The 19,349-nt window shown below is 36.9% G+C and overlaps 1 protein-coding gene across 2 annotated transcripts in view; it reads left to right on the top strand.

Annotated features, from left to right (window-relative positions):
• Positions 1 to 19,349, top strand: part of LOC146003259 (RUN and FYVE domain-containing protein 2) — a 134,317-nt gene that overhangs the window by 87,678 nt on the left and 27,290 nt on the right. For both annotated transcript variants that reach the window (XM_083141444.1, XM_083141443.1), the window contains exons 9-10: positions 6,091 to 6,188; positions 10,192 to 10,408. In XM_083141444.1, the coding sequence (XP_082997570.1) occupies positions 6,091 to 6,188; positions 10,192 to 10,408 (315 nt within the window). The remainder of the gene's footprint in view (positions 1 to 6,090; positions 6,189 to 10,191; positions 10,409 to 19,349) is intronic.

Raw genomic sequence — 19,349 nt, 5'->3', positions numbered from 1 at the left:
ATCCAAACTAGCGACCCACGCCTGGGAAAACAGCCACAGAATACAATGGGATAAAACACAGATAATAAACAGGGAAGAAAATGGGTACAGCAGAAAATTCAAGGAAGCATCGCATATGACAACAAGAACAGAACCGATCAGCCAACCCAGCCTAGAGATCAGACCAATATGGACACCATTAGTCAGAAACTTTTTCAAAAAACAATAGATGGCAGTACTACACCAACGCATCCAGATGTCATACATTTACACACAGAACACAACATAAACACTAAAAAAACAGTAAAAAACAGTGAACAAATTGTACAAAAATACAAACTACAAAAATCACAAACAACAATGGGACCAGGGTACACAATTCGGATACTATCCCTCCACACACATAGTCTCTATAGACTATTCATACACATTGCACACCAACCCCGCTTTACGTCAACATGCAATCCGGGGTGGTCCAGTGCCCCGGAGATCAAGGTGGAAACCTAACGGTGCCACACGAAGCCTTGATCATGACCTTGACGTGGTCATCTGACAAAGTGGAGCCTGAGCCACTGATAATCCTACCTGGCAACTTTTTGTATATAGAGGTCCTTGTGACCGACAGACGCGGTGGAGCCTAGGCCACCAAGAATAATCCTCCAAGGCAACCATTTATATGATCTAACAGACCACACGCTACCCTGAAGACGGAGGCAGTTTCAGCCTCCAAAACATAGTAAATCTCTTTAAAAAATAACAGTGGTTAAAAGTCCAAAAACTAGTATAAATAAATCACCACTGATTAGCTACAAAGAAGAATTAGTGTAATCAAGTTCTGATTCATGACAGTTTGTAGAAATTAAAATAATTTTGATCTCGGATGGGTTTGAATGCTGTTTCAGATGAAATAACACCAGTTTCAATGTGATTAATAGGCATACAAAGGAATCCTGATTATCTATTTTTCAGGAGCTTGCATGTATATGGAATATAAAGTAGAAAACAATGTTTGAAGGCCCATTGCACAAAACTAATTTACTATTCAAATACCCTTCTGGGTTGAACATGTGCTACCTGTTTTCTAAGTAGTTGTTCAACTTTGACAACTAAGTTATTCATTATTTTTACAAACCTGCATCAAGTGCTACCCCATAGTGCATCTTTGGAAAGAAATCATTATGCTAACCAGTGTGGTATTAATCATAACTTTGTAATATAATGTATGATTTAAGAGGAGCACAGGGACTACAATTTACAATTGGGACGATTTTCTCCTGCTTTTCAGGAATGTCAAATTCTTCTGATATTGTAGCAATTTAGGGCATCACTTAAGCATTAGATAATGAAGATATTTAGCTGTAGTACATTCTTGGTGAGAATCAGTGGCCAAAGTGGAGCAGTAAATCATCAATGTTCTGACCACACCAACTTCCCAAAACTAGATATTTTAACCTCTAATTTAGACAGCAGGCATATATTTTGAAGGACTGCTCTTGAAACACTGGTCAATATGATTTTTTTCACAAGAAAACTAAATTGCAGGTCTAGTGTATTTCTTTCCTCTGAATTGAAATATGTAATTAGAATTTTTCCATCAGGCACAGTTTTTCTGTGACAGCTACTTTTTGAAATTGAATTGTAGCATTGTTTATGGCCTGCCATGGGATACTTTAACTTGTATTTAACTTATATGTAGTGTTTCTTTTCAAAATGTATAGTTGTTGTGTTAATGCTGAAATCAGGAAATCAAGTCTGTGTAGGTTTATGCATGTTCTGACGTGTTCAGTAGTTTTGAAAGCAGAGGAAAGGGAAGTGGATAGTGGGGACATGTGAAAATATGATTTTTATTTCTGGAAAAACCTAATATAGAAAATATAACTGGAATATCTGTGAAGACTTAAAAGTGATTGCCTTAATGCTTGGTTTGCAACTTGGATACGTACACTAAATTTTGATGTTGTCTTGTTGTCTTCTTGTTATCTTGTCTGAATACGACAGCAGAGATGAGAAGTCTCACTACATTAGAAAATTCTGGCCTAAACGTAAATCTTTCATTCCTGGGTGGGAAAATGTGCCAAACCCCCTTAGTGAATCCTGAAAAAATATATTTCCTTCATTGCAGAAAGTCTTGAATAATTTTGTGAAAGCAATGGATAAAAACTCTTCTGCATCATATGTACTTGAAATCTTATATTCTCAACATGAATGATGCAAAAGTGAAAGAACGAATATTTATATGGCCAGAAATAAGATCACTAATGGCTGAGGAACATTTTGAGGAACTGTTAAATCCACTGGACAAAGTAGCCTGGCAGTTGTTCAAAAATTGATGTTGCAATTTTCTTGGAAGTCATAAAACAGAAAACTATTGTGATATAGTGACTGATCTTGTGAGTTCATACAAAGCTATTACATGCAGCATGTCTTTAAAAATTCACTTCATAAATTCCCACAAAGAAAATCTTCTGGCTCTCAGAGATGAGCATGGGGAGTGTTTCCACCAACAGATTTCTACAATGAAAAAAGGGCACCAAGACAAATATAGTCACCATATGCTGCCTTACTGCTGGATCAAGAAGAGGGATATCTCAAATGCAAAATATGTCCACAAATCATTATCTTCAATGTTTTAGTGAGCCAGAATGCCATATTTCTTTCTTACGTTAAGTACTTATTTCATAAAAATTCATAAGTCTGTCACACAAGAACCCTGCCTGATGGGAAAAAATCTAAAAATGTATTCGCATTCAGCATAAAAAATACTTTTAGATTCAGTTAATTTTGTTCTTGTGAAAGAAAAAAAGTTAATTTTTGCAGACCAATGAAATCAGTGAGATAATTTTAAAAGCTTTGGAAAATACACTGGGCATGGTTGATGTGTGGAGGAGATATTGTTTCTATGTTGATAAATCTAAAGATTTAGAGCATATGTAGATCATCTGAGCAATACATTGAAAATTACGATGATAGAAGGTAAGAATGAAAGAGCTAACCACCATATTTCACCACATAATCATTGCACCCTGTTTTTTCAGTCCGAAAATTGGTTTGTTAATCTTTCATCGCGCAATTGTCACAGATAATGAAATCAATGATAGCAGTGCAGAATCTTCAAACACAGAAGATTACATTTTGTAAGTCCATACTTTGCAATACTGTAGTTAATTTTGTGTAATATTTCGACTATAATGCACAAATCAATAATAACTAATGTGTTAACTTTTTCAGACCAGAAAAATGTTCACTTAACTGTCACAAAGAAATGATGTGCATCGATTTGGACTATTCAATTTTATTGTGCATTCATGAGTATTCCGTGCATCCTAATCTTGCACCAAAGACAGTTTAGTAATAAATGATTTTTAAGTACTGGTAATAGCAGCACATAGCTTTAAAAAAAGCTTCAAATAATGGTTGCATCCTATTGCAATGATTATACGATGAAAATCAGTACATCATAACCTAAAATCCAGAAACATCATTATCTGAAATTAGGCAACCATGCATGCACCAACATTTATACTCATTTTAACATTTTGAACTGCTCTTTGTAACATTTCAACAAAATACCGAATAATCATCAGTTGTACCACAAGTAAAAATGTTGTGCCTCCCCAATGGCATAGTGATAATGTCATCACCTTGTAATCAAGGGGTCCCGGATTTGATATTGCACTGGTATCAAAACTGTTGGAAGTTTTCTTGACAAGCAACGAATGATGTAAACATGCTTAATGATTGCTTTCATAATTATACTGTGTCACTTCTTAAATTGTGTGGCAACAAGGTGATTGCCACTATCTGTATTGTTATTTGAAGTTTTTCTACATTGCTTCAAAAGTTGCACGACCCAAACTTTGATAGCTTATAACATCAAAACACTAAAATATTCACACCAAGCGACCTTGTAGGAATAAAAGGTGCTAAATGTATTTTCTGGAACATACACAAAAATTTTGTCCAGCATGCCAGTCCAACACTAGTTCCAAAAGGCTTTTTACCCTCTGTCGAATCTTACTATATTCTCTGTGGATGATATAGATTTGCTCTTGTTTTGTTTTTTCAAAGGCCATATGTCCAGTAAGATTTAAAATTTATTCTCTTCTGTCCACATTACTAAGAAAAAGAAAGAAAAAAAATACTTTATTTCTAAGGGGTGTAATGTCTTTTCGATATAGTACACCGTGGACTGCATTCTTGCCAACTAACAAAGCTCTGACATCTTCACTCAGAGTCAGTATCACTATGTCCTGTCCATGTATGTGGTTGTTGTTTCATCAATTTCATCTTTCCACCATTCATCCTCGCAATTAGCCAAATACTGATAGAAAGCAAAATAAAATAAATCAATTAAAACCATCATAATTTTTTTATTAGACATATTTTTTAATGTTGTCAATGCTATAGTTTGAAACTGGCTGAGAGTGAATATATTGTGTACAGAATTTTTATCATAATCCCTTTCATTGTTGCCGTGAGATCAAAATGTATTTTCTTTTTATGAAAATGATGTGCTACTTTAACAGGAAGTGGTAATATTGTTGCTAGTGTTTCTGAATCCTTAATTCACTATAAATTATTTTGTTCATTTATAGGAGTGTGAGCTAGAATTGACTCAAAAAGGCGAGATGGTCAGCCGTCTGCAGGCTAAGACTAACCAGATTGGGCAAATCCTGAACAACTTAGAGAAATATAACCATTTGTTAAAAGATGCTGAAAAATTCCAGGCACAATCAAAAGATCACCACTCTAAGAATTAGCAGGAACCATCGTGTTAATTCTTAAAGTGTTGGTACATATTTTGATCTGTTTTTAGTTTGAAACCTTCAGATCATAGAATAGTAGTATGTTTGTGTAGAGTCACTCATAAAATTTCCCATGCCTATAAGAATGCAAGTCAGGATACTGTGAAAGGAAGTTAATAATGCACATTGTTACACGTGCATATTTTAAAATCTAATTAGTAATTTTACTCAAGATTTTTCACTTGGCACTATATTTATTTGGTAATTGTACAACTTGTTCGCATAGGGAAACAAGTGTAGATAATATTAAGTTACAGAACAGGAGACATGTTTTTTAGCTAATTTGTTCTTTAGGAAGATAAAGAGGTAAGTTGGTGTCACTGTTGATGTATCAAAAAATAAATTGGAACATTTCATTTGTTGTGGAACTCATGGTCGTATCTATATTTCCTTATGTAATGTGAGGAGAAAATAATCAATATGTTTGTGTATGTTTCCTATTTTGATATTACCCCAAATGTTTTCATTTGAAAAAAAAAATACACAACTTGCAAGAGAGTTGAGTGTTTTTTAATTCCAAAAAGTATTTTTGTTACCTTGCTATAATAGGAATTTCAAATTAATATGTTTGACTCATATAAAGAATAATGTGTTAAGTTTGCATGGATTTTGTTTCTGAACCTTTATGTAAAACTGTTCTTGTAAATGATCAAGTATATAATAAGCTAAAATAGAGGTAAAAACTAAAAAGAAGTAGGAAAATATATTGGATATTAGATTTGTGTCATAATAAACTTTGCAGAAATGTCGTCATAATGGCTTGATTTAGACTGCAAAAAATTGTTCATCCTTTTTAAATCTAAAAATGAAATGTTTTCATAATATATATAAGAAATTTAACTAATTAATATAGATTTAGGACCAAAGAATACTCATACGCCTTAAATATTAATGACTGGATTTAATTTGTGTAATACTAGCATCGTCAGTATTGAGAGAGTAAACCTTGAATGCATTAGATCATATGTGAGTGTTCATTTATTCTTAAAAGTAAGTGCCTGAAGGCTTGCAAATCAGTTCAACTGTTCAAAGCAGCAATTATGATAATTGACAATTGCATAGAGAAATGTGAGACTTATTTGAGAAGTACATGGCAAGAAAACATGTAAAAATTACTAAGATAATGCTAGAAAATTATTAATGTAAGAGCTTTACTCAGGCCATAATAGGAGTCAATTTCCATGTAAGATACACAAGCAAAGGAAGATCTGCCATAAAACAAAGTTTACCTCTATTTTAAAAGTGAAGTTTTTAAATGTAGTAGCAATGGAAAAATTGCTGAGTATCCCCTATGTTGCATTTACAGGAATGTGAGAGTTCTTTAAAACACAAAACAGAATTAATCAGCAAGTTGGAGAGTAAGAATGCTGCGATGGCTGATGCAATAGAGAAATTGGATGAAAAGTATGTACCTCAGACTGAGTAGGGTAAGGCATATTAACATTGCATAAGCTGTAGACTAACACTTTGAACCCTTAACATCCACATTAAGTAAATTGTCCATGTTATTTCAGAAAGAAATACAGTGGACCTGAAACTATTAAAACAGAACATTACTTGTGCCTGAGATTTAATTTATATACATACGTATAAAAGATTATGTGAACACACACAACAGGTTTTTTTTTCTGCTAAAATAATTAATTAATAATTATTTTTATATACTTGGCTGTAGTTTTGGTATTGAATAAGTTTTTGTATAGTTTTCATTATGTGATATTGTTCTGTGGGTTAGAAACTGCATAATGCAATGTCTATAATGTTAGACATTAAAAAAAATCAAGCATGCATTGTACTACAATGTATTATCCAGATATTCCCTGTGTTTTGACCAAGCAGGTAATAGTAATATGGTGTATGATGTGATAGCTACTCCATAAATTTTCTGTGTGTGTCCCAAATTAACATTTACATGCATATGCTTGGTAAGTTAAAATTAATTTCTTGTTAATCATTATAATTTTATAATGTAATTTCACCTTTGCATTCACATACAGCCAGCTAATTGAATTTGTTTTCAATAGATGTATTTTTTATTTTATTTTTCTTCTTCACTTCTTTATGTGGGGCCATAATTACAGTATCTAATGTTCTCAGTAGCTGTGGAAGTAGGGCCCACACATTCTCTATCTTAGATATTTTTGAACATGATGTGATCAGCATCACACTCCAGCCACCTTTAACCCCAGGTACCAATTTGTTTGGGGCTGGGTAACTCCCCAGAGCTGCCTTATGCAGGGACCTCTGTTCACCTACCCTGAGAGTCGAACCCAGGTTTCTCACATGGCAATCAGATGCACTACTGACTGGACACCTGGCCCCAAGGTTGTCGTTACATTTTAATTTTATTTCAGTTTTTCAATATGGTTAACCAACATTATCAGACAATTTTTGGCACTTCAATTTAGAATCATATTTTAGTTATCTGCAGCTGCAATTCAATGTGTGCCAGAATTTCAGTAAAGTCTTTGTTATTTTATGCCTTCGCAAGCAACCAAAATGTTTTTCTTAAATTAAATAATTAAATTATTGATATCGGATGAAATCTGGATAATACAAGTAGGAGAAACAATGCTTGTTCCTTGGAATGATATTAACTACAAATTTCATATTAATTATGTTACATTGTTTGCATATAAATTAACATAAGGGTTCAAAGTGTTATGAGAAAAAACAAGGAATGGCATCAAACAACAGGCTTCTGAGATCATTCTGCTTAAACAATAGCAAGAGGCTTTCTTTTAACTCTTCACCTATTTTCTGCAGTAGTAACAGCTTTTATTGTTTCACAGATGCTTAACCTTCGACACCTCCCTTTCTACAAAAGAAAATAGAATATATTTAGCAGCACAGACAAATTTGGAATATACAAATAAGATATCAAAATTGCTTTCAGTGCACAGTGTAGCTTTAATAAGCTCACAAGTGGATCCCTGCTGTAGTTATTTTATATGTTCACTGTGTTAAGAGCAGGGTTGTTAAAGGTCCAGGAATTTCAAATGAATTCAATTCCAGTCCAGGAGAGAAAATCAGCAAGCGTAAATGGGTTCTGAACCGTAAGGAACCTTTCTATCTGTAAAGTACGTATTTCAATTCGGTCCAGCAATCTTTTCCCAGATCAATTTAAACATGATCCAGGAACCTCTACTGTGGATCAATTTAAATATGGTCCAAGAACCTTTTTTTCCGGATCAGTTTAAATACGGTCCAACTATTTAACTGAACTGAAATGAAATAAAACAATATGCAACTAGGACTGAATTTAAATTGTGCAAGAGAAAAGGTTTCGGTCCTGTTATGGAACCCAATAGAACCGATTAGAATTTATGAGTTCCTGGATCTTTAACAATCTCAAGGTTGTTAAAAGTCCAGGAATTGTAAAAACATTCAATTCTTGTCCGAGAGAGAAAATCAGCAGGTGTAAATTGGTTTTAGACCGTAAAGATCATTTTTATGTTTAAAGAATTTCAATTTTGTCCAGGAACCTTTTTTCTGGATCAATTTAAATAGGGTCCAAGTTCTGTATTGAAATTAAACAATAAGCAACTTGGACCAAATTTAAATTGTGCGAGAAAAAAGGTTCTGCTCCTGTTTCGGAACCCATTACAATGTGTGGGTTCCTGGACCTTTAACAACCCTGGTTAAGAGATCTTGATGTGGTTTCAGTGCTTACATTCAAATAAAGAGGGTTTTTTTTGGTTAATATGTGATTGTTTCTAGTGATGATACTGTAAACGTCTTGAATTCGAAATGAACACTCTGTAGTTGCAGAGTAGCTATTGATAGCAATGCAGGGTTCTACATGTGCAATTTGACTGCTGAACTGTTACTATGTATTGTTTGAAATGTGATCTGTACTAAGTGCTGACTAAGTATTATGTGTCCATTTATTTAATCTTTGTCAAAGTGATCTGAAGATTTTAAATTTAATTGGCAACTTTCTTGCAATAATTCATTGAGTGTACACTTGTAACAAACTATATTTTCCCTGCAGAGATCTATTTTGTGTTTTCTGAAATCTATTCATTTCTTCCCAACATGCTGCATTTCTACTGTGAACAATCAACAAAAAAAATTAATTCAGCAGAACTAGCTACATGAAGGCTATAGGATTTCCCCAGGGTCAGATGAGTGTACAAATAGTTTGACAAAATTGTAGATTGGTAATTTTATTCATTATGTAAAAATTCCACAAATACTGTTTTCAAGATATTCATCAATAAAATAACAAACGTAAGCCCAGCTCACATGAAAACTAACTTTTCTTTCTTTCATTGTATAAAGTGTCACAATGGATATTTGCAAAACTAAATTAAGAGTCCAAATGTGCATTTTTGTTGGGAGGACATTATAATATCAGCAGCACTTGGTTTTAAGAACAGCATATTCCCACACCACAAGCTATTTTACTACAAATTTTGTTCAGTACATGTCTCGAATATTTAAATCATACGGTTATCTTTAAGAAGAGTCTTTGTCAGGTATTCTTAAAGTTGAACTTCAGTAATAAATATTAATTTTCATTACATGCAAAAAAAATCCATATTTATGTACTTGTGTGGGACTGGGAACATTTGAAGCATTGTTGGACTAAAAATGTCAAGATTGGTATGTAATTGTCTTCATTTTCTATATGTAAGAAAACAACAGTGCCCAGTAATGTTAGTTTTATTGTCTTAGGTGTACTTGAGTCTTTGTTACATGCGTGTGTGCATGGCTGTGTGTGTGTGAGAGATATTTTTGTATGCTGACTGCATTCTACTGAAACATTTTATATTGTATTTCAAGGCTTATTGTAAGTATTATATTCCTATTGTAAATTGTATATTAAACAGATGGAGATGTTGGCAAACCTTCTTAACAGGCAGCCACCTGTGTATGTGCACAACATTAGTGGTAAAAGTTGTCTGTAATTTCTTCAGGCTTCTGTTATCCAAACATGCTGATAAAAATCGTTATAAAAACATTTGATCTTTGTTTTTATTGGTCTGAATTAAATTAATGTTATTCTGAAAACATGTGCTTTCAGATTATATAATTTGATTAAACAAGTGAAACATGAAGAAAACACAAAAGTGTTTTACTTACATGCATGTAAACTGCAAAAGAAGAAAAATAAAAGCTTGTTATAATCAGAGGATAAGATGTGTCCTTCATTTACAAATAAAAAATTAGATTCCCGATTATTATTACCAGTTATTTTATTTTTGTTTTTGTGGTGCACCAAAATTAGTTGAGTTTAATTTAATTGTGGCTAGTCTGTTTTGCTCGTTTGCCACATTCAGTTTCTGTTTCACGTATTTTTTAAATTGCTTTTAGTTGCTTTCTAATGTTTTTATTTTCTTTCTTTCTTTTGTTTTTCATCTTCCACCTCATTTTGTTCCACTTACAACCGTACCACAAAAAGGTACTTGACATGCGAGAGCGAAAAGCAAAATGCAGAAGAAATGTCTCGTAAACTTGGCCAACAGGTGGCAGAGAAAGAAGTGAAAAGCTCCAGCATTGAAGGGGATCTTCGGATTGAGAGGGAGTGGCGTCAGTCTTTGCAGGATACAATGGTGAAGGACAGAGAAAAAATTTCTCAACTACAGCAAGACGTTGTACGTTTGAAAGACATTTCTGCAGTAAGTACATTTTTCAAGCTTTGTCATAATTAGATTAATGATTTCATAATACTAAAAGAAACAGTTTTTGTTGCATATCTCACAAAGCTGTACCGAAACAACCAGAAAAAGTGTTTGTGACATCTGAAAGCTCATTTGTGCCCATTGCTTTAATTAGGCACTAATAGGAAGGAGGTTCATTGATTGATTGAGTTTGTTTTAAGTCCACTTTATGTACAGTAAGGTTAATTGGGACTGGACTTACAGTTTAAAGCAGCGGCGGCTAAGCCGGCATGCCATGGCTCTACCCTCAGAAAAAGAAAAAGCACTTGCTTTGCCAAAATATAGTTAAATTAATACATTTACGAACGAGGAGATTCGAATCTCATAAGCGTTTGAGCTTACGGCCGCCTCAATTCCTGTGCCGCATCCCCAGCTGTTCTCTCACTTGCTCTGGGCCAGCATAGTCTGGCCTGTGTGCAGAGGCATGCGCGGAGGCATGAAAAAGTCTCTGCAGTTAACGAGCGAGGAGGTGGTAGCCCAGTGGTAGCCATAAGATAACCAGCCATGCCCCTTTTTGGCTGGCACGACGCGAGAGCTTTCGCATTGTGTTGACATAGTTGCTAACTTCAAAGAGAAGTGACTAATCCTGACCGATTTGTAATACTTGTTGGAGAAGTCATTCGTGAGAAAGATACTTTCCTGCATACTTGGCAAGAACAAACGTAATATCTTCCCCAAATGTATATAACCATTTAGATAGATGCATCTAAAGAGCCATCCAGACTTTTTTGTTATCGATTTCTTCCTTAAGAAAAGATATATCCCTTGCTCTCATGCAGACACTAATGTGTTGCAACTGACGTTGACAACATTGAAGACATTTTCTGTACAAAAGAATTGCCTAAGTATCAAAGGGAATTCGCATCACCAGGGGATTTTTTACTTTAATATTTGTAAGAAATCACACGGAAAATCTATCAGTATAAGAATTTTACTTGGAGACATAATTCAATATATTGCATTGAATTCTAAAAATTGTAGATCTACAGTTCATTTAGCAGATAATCATATTTCAGTTGTTAGTAACACCGATCATTGATGTACCATCTGCTGTGCTGGGGTTGCAAATTATAAACAAAGCAAGGCGTGATCGACTTGCTGTGTGTAATTGTTCAGTGTTTTTCTTTTTAGTGAAGTGAAAGTGTCCGATTGTGTGTGAAAGGACGGGTAGTTAGTAAAGATGAGTCAGATTAGAGCATTATTACATACACCGTTTTCCAAGGTACTATACGATATTTAATTAAAAGTTAAACAACTTGGCTGTCCCACGCCAGATTTAAACATCAATTATATTTAAAAATTTCCAAAAAATGGTAAAGGTGACAGGCGTCGACATTTTAATAGTCGCATTTATTTCCTAGAAACTCGGGCCGACCTCCGCACAGCATGCTACAATGCCAGGGATTGTGTGTTCGAATCTCGGCCTGGGCATCAGTGTTCTTTGTGAGTGTTCACTCATCCTTATCTTCGCAATTAGCCAAAAGTAGTACAAATGCGAAGTAAAATATACCAATCTTAGGAACTGAATTTTTGTCTACAATTTTAGTAAACAAAGTTCCATTAAAATTACCTCTTTCATTAGATTTGTATGACATATGCTAGTGAAAACTTTTTGATTTCTTGATCACGTTGGCACTACCCATCATACTAGTTGCCAGCCGCCACTGGTTTAAAGTGGAATACAATCATTATGTGCCTCCACATGGTATCAAACCCAAGACCCCTTGATTACAAGGCAATGACGCTACCACTGTGTATAGGAAGGAAGTGCCAAGAGGGAGTATCATATATTTACACATGTGGAGCCTCACTTACCTGTAATCCTTGTGGGCAGGCACGTAGCCAGGGGGAGGGCTAGAGGGCTAAGGGGGCTGAAGTTCTCCCCCCAAAATCCTACAAATATCTAATTTAAATAGTGTATAGTGGTAATTAATTTCACTTCCTTAGCAGGATTAAACATTAGATCGATAAAAGTTTAGTATGTAAAAGAGGAACCAGGACATATTTTTATATTCTATTATTTAATCCAAATCCATTTAATCAAGCTCTCAAAATGCATAGTTTTCTTTGTGAGAGGTCGCACAATATAAACTTTATGAGTAAAATTTGGCCCTAACTTTTAAAGCCTTTTTTTAACGGAATTTATAAAAGTTAATAATAGTTTTTTCTTATACTATTCTCAAGAAATTGACCACTTCTCAAGGACACTTCTACCACCCATGCAATTGATATATTGAACAGCAATAGTTACACTTCCAGTGACACTATTAGATTTGCTTAGTTGTTGATCTATACAATATTTTCAGTATCTATATATTTATATATCTACCATATTAATATATTTCCTATAGTAACACATTACAGATATTGTAAAACAATAACACACAACACTGTTCCCATCATCATATTTTTTGAAAATCTCATGAAGTAGATAGCCACCATTCCAGTTTGTACATTCAAAGAGTCAACAAAATTATCCATTAGAGACACCAACATTGGGGGTGGAATTAGCTGGACGTCTTTCCTAATTCTTCTTTTCAGAGTCTCTAAGTTAGGGACATGTGTTCAAAATTCGACTCTTGAGGTTCCCCCAGAGAAAGAAGTTGCAGGCAGTCAGTGTGTGCTGTGTAGCTATCATACGTTACTTTTAAAATATGCCTCTACCACAGAGGAAGGTGTTTCAAGCAAGGCTTCATTGCTACAGAAATAGTGTCCCTCGTGCTCTTACCTAGAATGCTGGGTTTCATCCCTACTGCAGGGCTGTAGGGAACACCAGCCTTTGAAAGTGGTAGATATATATATTGCCAGACCCTGTAGAATGTTCAGTGAAAAATGCAAGCTCAACCAGGACTCAAACCTTGGTCTCTGGCATAATTTACCAGTGCTATACCAAGTGAGCTACATAACTAGCTCTGGTTACAACTGATTTTTCACTGTCGCTGTTTTAACTGTGTGGAATAGGATTCAAGTCCCAGTTGAGCCTGCATTTTTCACTGAAATTTCTACATAGTAGATCTCCTTTGTGCCAGATCATAAGGTAAGAATTTTATAGATCGTCATTTACCAAATGCAGCATGACACACTGAGAAAAAAACAAAGCCAGTGTACATGCATTAAATTGCGAAGGAAACAAACACTCACCAGCAAGTCTTCACATACTCTTTGACACTGGCTGCATCTTCAGCATGTAGGGAAAAAAAATACTGATCAGATTGCAAGTTTAAGATAGGAATCAAAGATGACAGTTGTTATACAAAGAAGTGGTCATTTATCTAGAATATTTGCTGTAGAGTGTAGTTGAGGAGCAAGTTATATGGTTAAGCAGGAAAGGAGGGTGGAAGCTGTCAGAAGTTTCGGTTGGTTCGGTATGTGAGTCAGGTGGGAAAGGGACCTGGTGTCCCTGTTCAAGTCAGGGGACATGTTTGGACATGATACGGCCAATGTGTAGACTAGAGTATTGCATCGGACCACGTTTGCTTGCTCAAACTAGTTCGAATCTCCCATGCTCGAGCATGCTATGCTCGAAAGTACCGCACTCGTAGTGGAATGATTGACAACGTCCTGTGTTTCAGAGCCTAATAAGCAGCACTGTGAACCTAAAACCTATGCATGGAAGGGAACTGCTCTATGCAATTACAATTCTAAATAATAATTTCGTATATTATGTAAGATTCAAATACATCACACATGAAATATGCAATATCTACAGGCCGAAACGTAAAATGGATGCACATGCCGAGAGACCTGCCTAAGCAATTACAAATATTGTATCACAGTGCAAGAAGTACGTGTACATCATTGTTCACTTACCGAAAAGGATAATCATATTCTGCGAAATAATAAAATGCTGTTATAACATTCAATCAAACATTATTTTAATGTGACAATAATCGTAGAAACATAAAATGTCAGCCTTGGTAGTTTCAGCCCATAACCATCTATTTCATTTTCACATATCTCGGCAACATATACACTACCGACAAAAAGTTTAAGACCACCATGAAAAACGGCCAAAAATTCAGTATGGAGTGTTGTATGGAACCAACGTTTCCTGTCCAAGAAAGACGTGACTATGATACACATGGAAAATGCAGTGTAGTCTAGTTTGAACCTCGCAAGACGTGAAACCAATTTTTTTCCGAATGTGTAGCATGTGGTTGGCAAAATGGAATGTGACAAAAACGTTGCTGAAGTAGGCAACATTGCAGCTGTGTACGTGAAACCGGTCAGTACGGTAGCCAGCCTCATGTGCATCCTTATCTGTGGCTTAGGGTCAGTTGTTGTTCATGTAGGCGACATTGCGAGCCCATTATTGTGTGTGAGGTGTGCAAGGTAAGTGGAGCTGTGTGAAATGGCCCGTCATCGTGGGGAACATGCGATTTCGGTTGAAAAGCGTGCTGTGATATGTGCACTGAAAAATGAAGGTTATTCGAAACGCGAAATAGCAAGAAAACTGAATATTTCCAAGACTGGTGTTCATTATGCATTGGACAGATACCGTAAAACCAACAGTCATGCTGACTGTGCACGTAGTGGAAGAGCTCGTGTAACGTCTGCAGCTGACGATAGATATATTACAGTAACTATCAATCGGAACAGGCACCTAACAGCACCAGTCATCGCTGCTTCCCTGAATAACAGCAGTGACGCCTGTGTCTGTGTTAATGGTGAAGAATAGGTTGCGTGAAGAAGGGCTGCATGGCAGAATAGCTGCTAAGAAGCCATTGTTACAACGTGTGAACAAGTCGAAACGATTGGCCTGGGCTAAAACGCACCAAGGTTGGACTGTGGATAACTGGAAACGGGTACTCTGGACCGACGAATCCAAATATGAATTATTTGGCAGCAATAGGCGAATCTTTGTGCGTCGAAAGGTCGGCGAGAGAATGAAAGAAGAGTGTCTTGTTCCCACAGTGAAACATGGGGGTGGAAGTGTAATGGTGTGGTGATCTTTGCCGGAAACCAGATGGGAGACCTTCATAAAATTCAGGGAACATTGATAAAAGAAAGGTATCATCAGATATTAGTGCACCATGCCATCCCCTCTGGTCGTCGTCTTGTTGGTAATGGGTTTATTTTTCAGCAAGATAATGATCCCAAACATACATCCAAATTGTGCATGCGGTATTTGGAACGCAAGGCAACAGAAGGGGCATTAGTTCTCATGACGTGGCCACCACAGTTTGCAGATCTTTCACCAATTGAACTGCTATGGGACCAAATCGATAGGGACATCAAGAAGAAGTTACCCAGCAACACTCAACAGCTATGGGAATTCATCAACGGTGCCTGGCGTAACATTCAACCATCCTATCTGGAAAAACTATTGGAGCGCATGCCACGTGTTTGCGCTGCTGTCATTAAGGCCCATGGCGGACATATTGATGAAAGCAAAATATGAGGTGACATTAGTGGATGTACCTATGTTTGTACATTGCCAAGCAGATTCTTACATCTGTTTCTTGTACATTAATAACGAAATACATTCATTTCTACTGATTTTTGGCACTTTTTCCTGGTGGTCTTAAACTTTTTGTCGGTAGTGTACAAAACTGCATTTTAACATGGAGATGATGACTATGTTCACTTATTTTTCAATCTCACTTCATTTTTTGCTTCACGATCCATATTTGAGGACCCATTACAAATTACGGAAATACGTGTAGTAATAGGGTTCGAGAGTTCGAGTGTGTTTCGCTCGTTTGGTCGTTTTGCACTCGAGCGGAAGAACTATCAATTCTGTATGCTATGTAGTGTTGCCCGTGCAAACTATTTGCAGCTCGAGCGAATAATACTTATTGCAGTACTCTAATGTACACATACTTATAGTATTTCTTGCAGAGCTGGTGGTTAATTAAAGGTAATGAGTTGATAGTCACTCTGCATTTATTGTTCAACTAACATTGGTGGGATGTTGGTGGAGAGAGAGAGTTTCAATCTACGCCAGTGAGGCTAGCAGTACAAAGCAATGAGAGCATGTTATTTTTGTTGTTGCCTTATTTTAAATAGTGGAGTTAAGTCTGTGTACAGCTTTTTTCTTCAACCATATACATACATGAATATTACGTACGTGAAGATTTGTGTTTCCGTGTTGCACAATTGGATAGTTTTTTCCCGATCAGAGAACAATGGGGGAAAAAACTATCCAGTTGTGCATTGCGGAAACATGAATCTTCATGTATGTAATACATAAACCTTGTTTACCTTATCCATCATGAATATGTTACATGTAAGTTTTATACGTATATAAATACTACACCAGGGTGGCGACAGACCTGGAAAACCAGGAAAAGTTAGGGAATTTTGTCTTTATCGACAAATGTTTCTTTGAACTGCAGATGTGATGCAATGAATCTGCCAGGCAGGACTGGGCCCATTTGATTAACCTTTAAATATCACTTTTAAAAATGTATTGAATTATCATTTTCCTTGTCTGTATGGGAGTAATAAGGGGGTGTGGCTGTCAGAGGAAGATGGTTGGGGGGGCACACCCACTGTGACCCCCTGTGGGACATTCTGAAGGAACATGGCAACAAATGAGGGCTTTTATGAAACTTGATTTTTTTTAATGTCCAATGTTATGGAATAAAGTAATAATAGTAATAATATTTAGGTATATATTTTAATATACTAATGATTAATCATTCAAGGGTCTCCCCAATGGTGCAGTAGTAGCGTCATCACCTTGCAATCAAGGGGTCCCAAGTTTGGTACATGGTGGAGGCACATAGTGGTTCAGATCCCACTTTAAGCTGTAGGTTTAAGATGACCCAGGTTCGATTCGTGGGGTGGATGTTCTGAGGTCAGAATTTTACTGTTCTAGTCCCTGCATAAAGGGGCTCTGGGGCTTACCCAGCCTCAAATCAATGTGTACTTTGGGGCCAACCATGGAGGGTAATGGTGCCCGGAGCATGGTGCTGATCATATAAACTCCAAAATGCCCGAGAATATGTATGCCCATATCCCCTAAATGTGCCTTGAAGGCATGGTGCTGCATGCAGAGGGAACCTTACCTTTGACAGTACCTAATATGCAATGTTTATTTGCGGCATAATCTATATATAGATTGTTTTCCTTAGCTTCATTTTGCAGCAAGACTTTTTATAGTTAGTTTTTACATTATTTGCGATGACACAAATTTGCGGTTGCATCTATATCTACTCTATGTGATCAGAAGTATCCGGACACCCACCTGAAAATAAAGTACAAGTTTGGGCAACCCTCCATCGGGAACACTGGCAGTCAATACAGTGTTGGCCCACCCTTAGCCTTGATGACAGCGTTCACTCTCACAGGCATACTTTCAATCAGGTGCCGGAAGGTTTCCTGAGGAATGGCAGCCCATTCCTCGCAGAGCGCCACAATGAGAAGAGGTATTGATGTGCATCGGTGTGGTCTAGCACGAAGTCGGCATTCCAAAACCTCCCAGAGATGTTCTATGGGTTTCAAATCAAGACTCTGCACAGGCCAGCCCATAAGTGGGACGTTGTTGTCGACAGGTGCTCGGTCATGTTGAAAGACACAATGGTCATCCCCGAACTGGTCTTCGACGGTAGGCAGCATGAAAGCTGTTAAAATGTCAACGTAAGCTTGTGCCCTGACATTGCCATGTAAAGCAACAAGGGGGCCAAGCCCCCTCCAGGAGAAACATGACCACACTGTAACCCCACCACCTCCGAATTTTACTGTCGGCACTATAGAGGCTGGTAGATGTCGTTCACCAGGCATTCGCCACACCCACACCCTGCCATCGGATCTCCACATTGTGTACTGTGATTCATCACTCCACAAAACGGTTTTCCACTGTTCTATGGTCCAGTTTCGATGCTCCTTGCACCACACGAGGCGGCGTTTGGCATCAGGCTGTGTGATGTTTGACTTATGGGCAGCTGCTCGGCCATGGAAACCAAGTTGCCGCACCTTGCGCCAAACAGTAATGGTGTTTGGAGTAGATCTTGATGCAGTTCGGAATTCCTGTGTGATGGTGGCGAGGGATGATTGACAATAATGCTGTACGACCCTCTTCAACACTTGATGGTCTCTGGAGGTCAACATGGGAGGTTGGCCTGCACACTTTTGGGTTGTACACATCCCTTCACTACAACATTGGAAACAGTGGACAGAGGGATGTTTAGGAGGGTGGAAATCTCACACAGACTTCCTACACAAGTGGCACCCAACCAACTGACCACGTTGAAAGTCTGTGAGTTCCTCAGACCATCCCATACTGCTGTCTCACACTGTCTGCAGACTACTGATTTTTCTTACTATGTGTTCCACGCAGTAGATGGCAGTACTGTGTTGCCCTCTATGATAAACACACGTTGCGCGGTGTATCCGGATACTTTTGATCACATAGAGTATATTATTTATTTTTTTTGGTCGTACTTCCCTTCAATGTCGCCACAGGGAAGAGGTTAATATCGAGACCTAAACAGATAAGTATCAGAACAGAAATAAATTGTTCTACACATATGTAAATTCTGTTTTTACTTTATGAATCTGAAACATGGAAAGAAATAGATGTTTAAGATCCATTCATCTTAGGGATTGGATGGCCAGAAGCAATAACTGATTATGTGCTATGGATAAGAACAGATAAAAAGAAGCACAGAAAGAAATTGGATACAGGAAATGGAAATGGGTGAGGCATACACTGAGACAAGATAGCAAAATATCGGGAAAATGGCTTCAAATTGGAACCTACAAGATACAAGCAGAAGAAGAAAACCCAGAAATGCCTGAAGAAGCATGATGCAAAGATTGGGGCAGGAAGGGGTAGGGGAGCTGTCGCACTGACAATACAGGCTGCTTTAGAACATAAAATTACTGTGTATTTCTTTCACATTTTGCTCAATTTAATTTCATTGGACGTTACTGCTGCCCATTTTCACAGACA

This window comes from Lepisma saccharinum, chromosome 20 (genome assembly GCF_977018435.1).
Source record: "Lepisma saccharinum chromosome 20, izLepSacc3.1, whole genome shotgun sequence".
In the NCBI taxonomy this organism is placed as follows: Eukaryota; Metazoa; Arthropoda; class Insecta; order Zygentoma; family Lepismatidae; genus Lepisma; species Lepisma saccharinum.
This window is presented reverse-complemented; position numbering and strand designations above follow the sequence as displayed.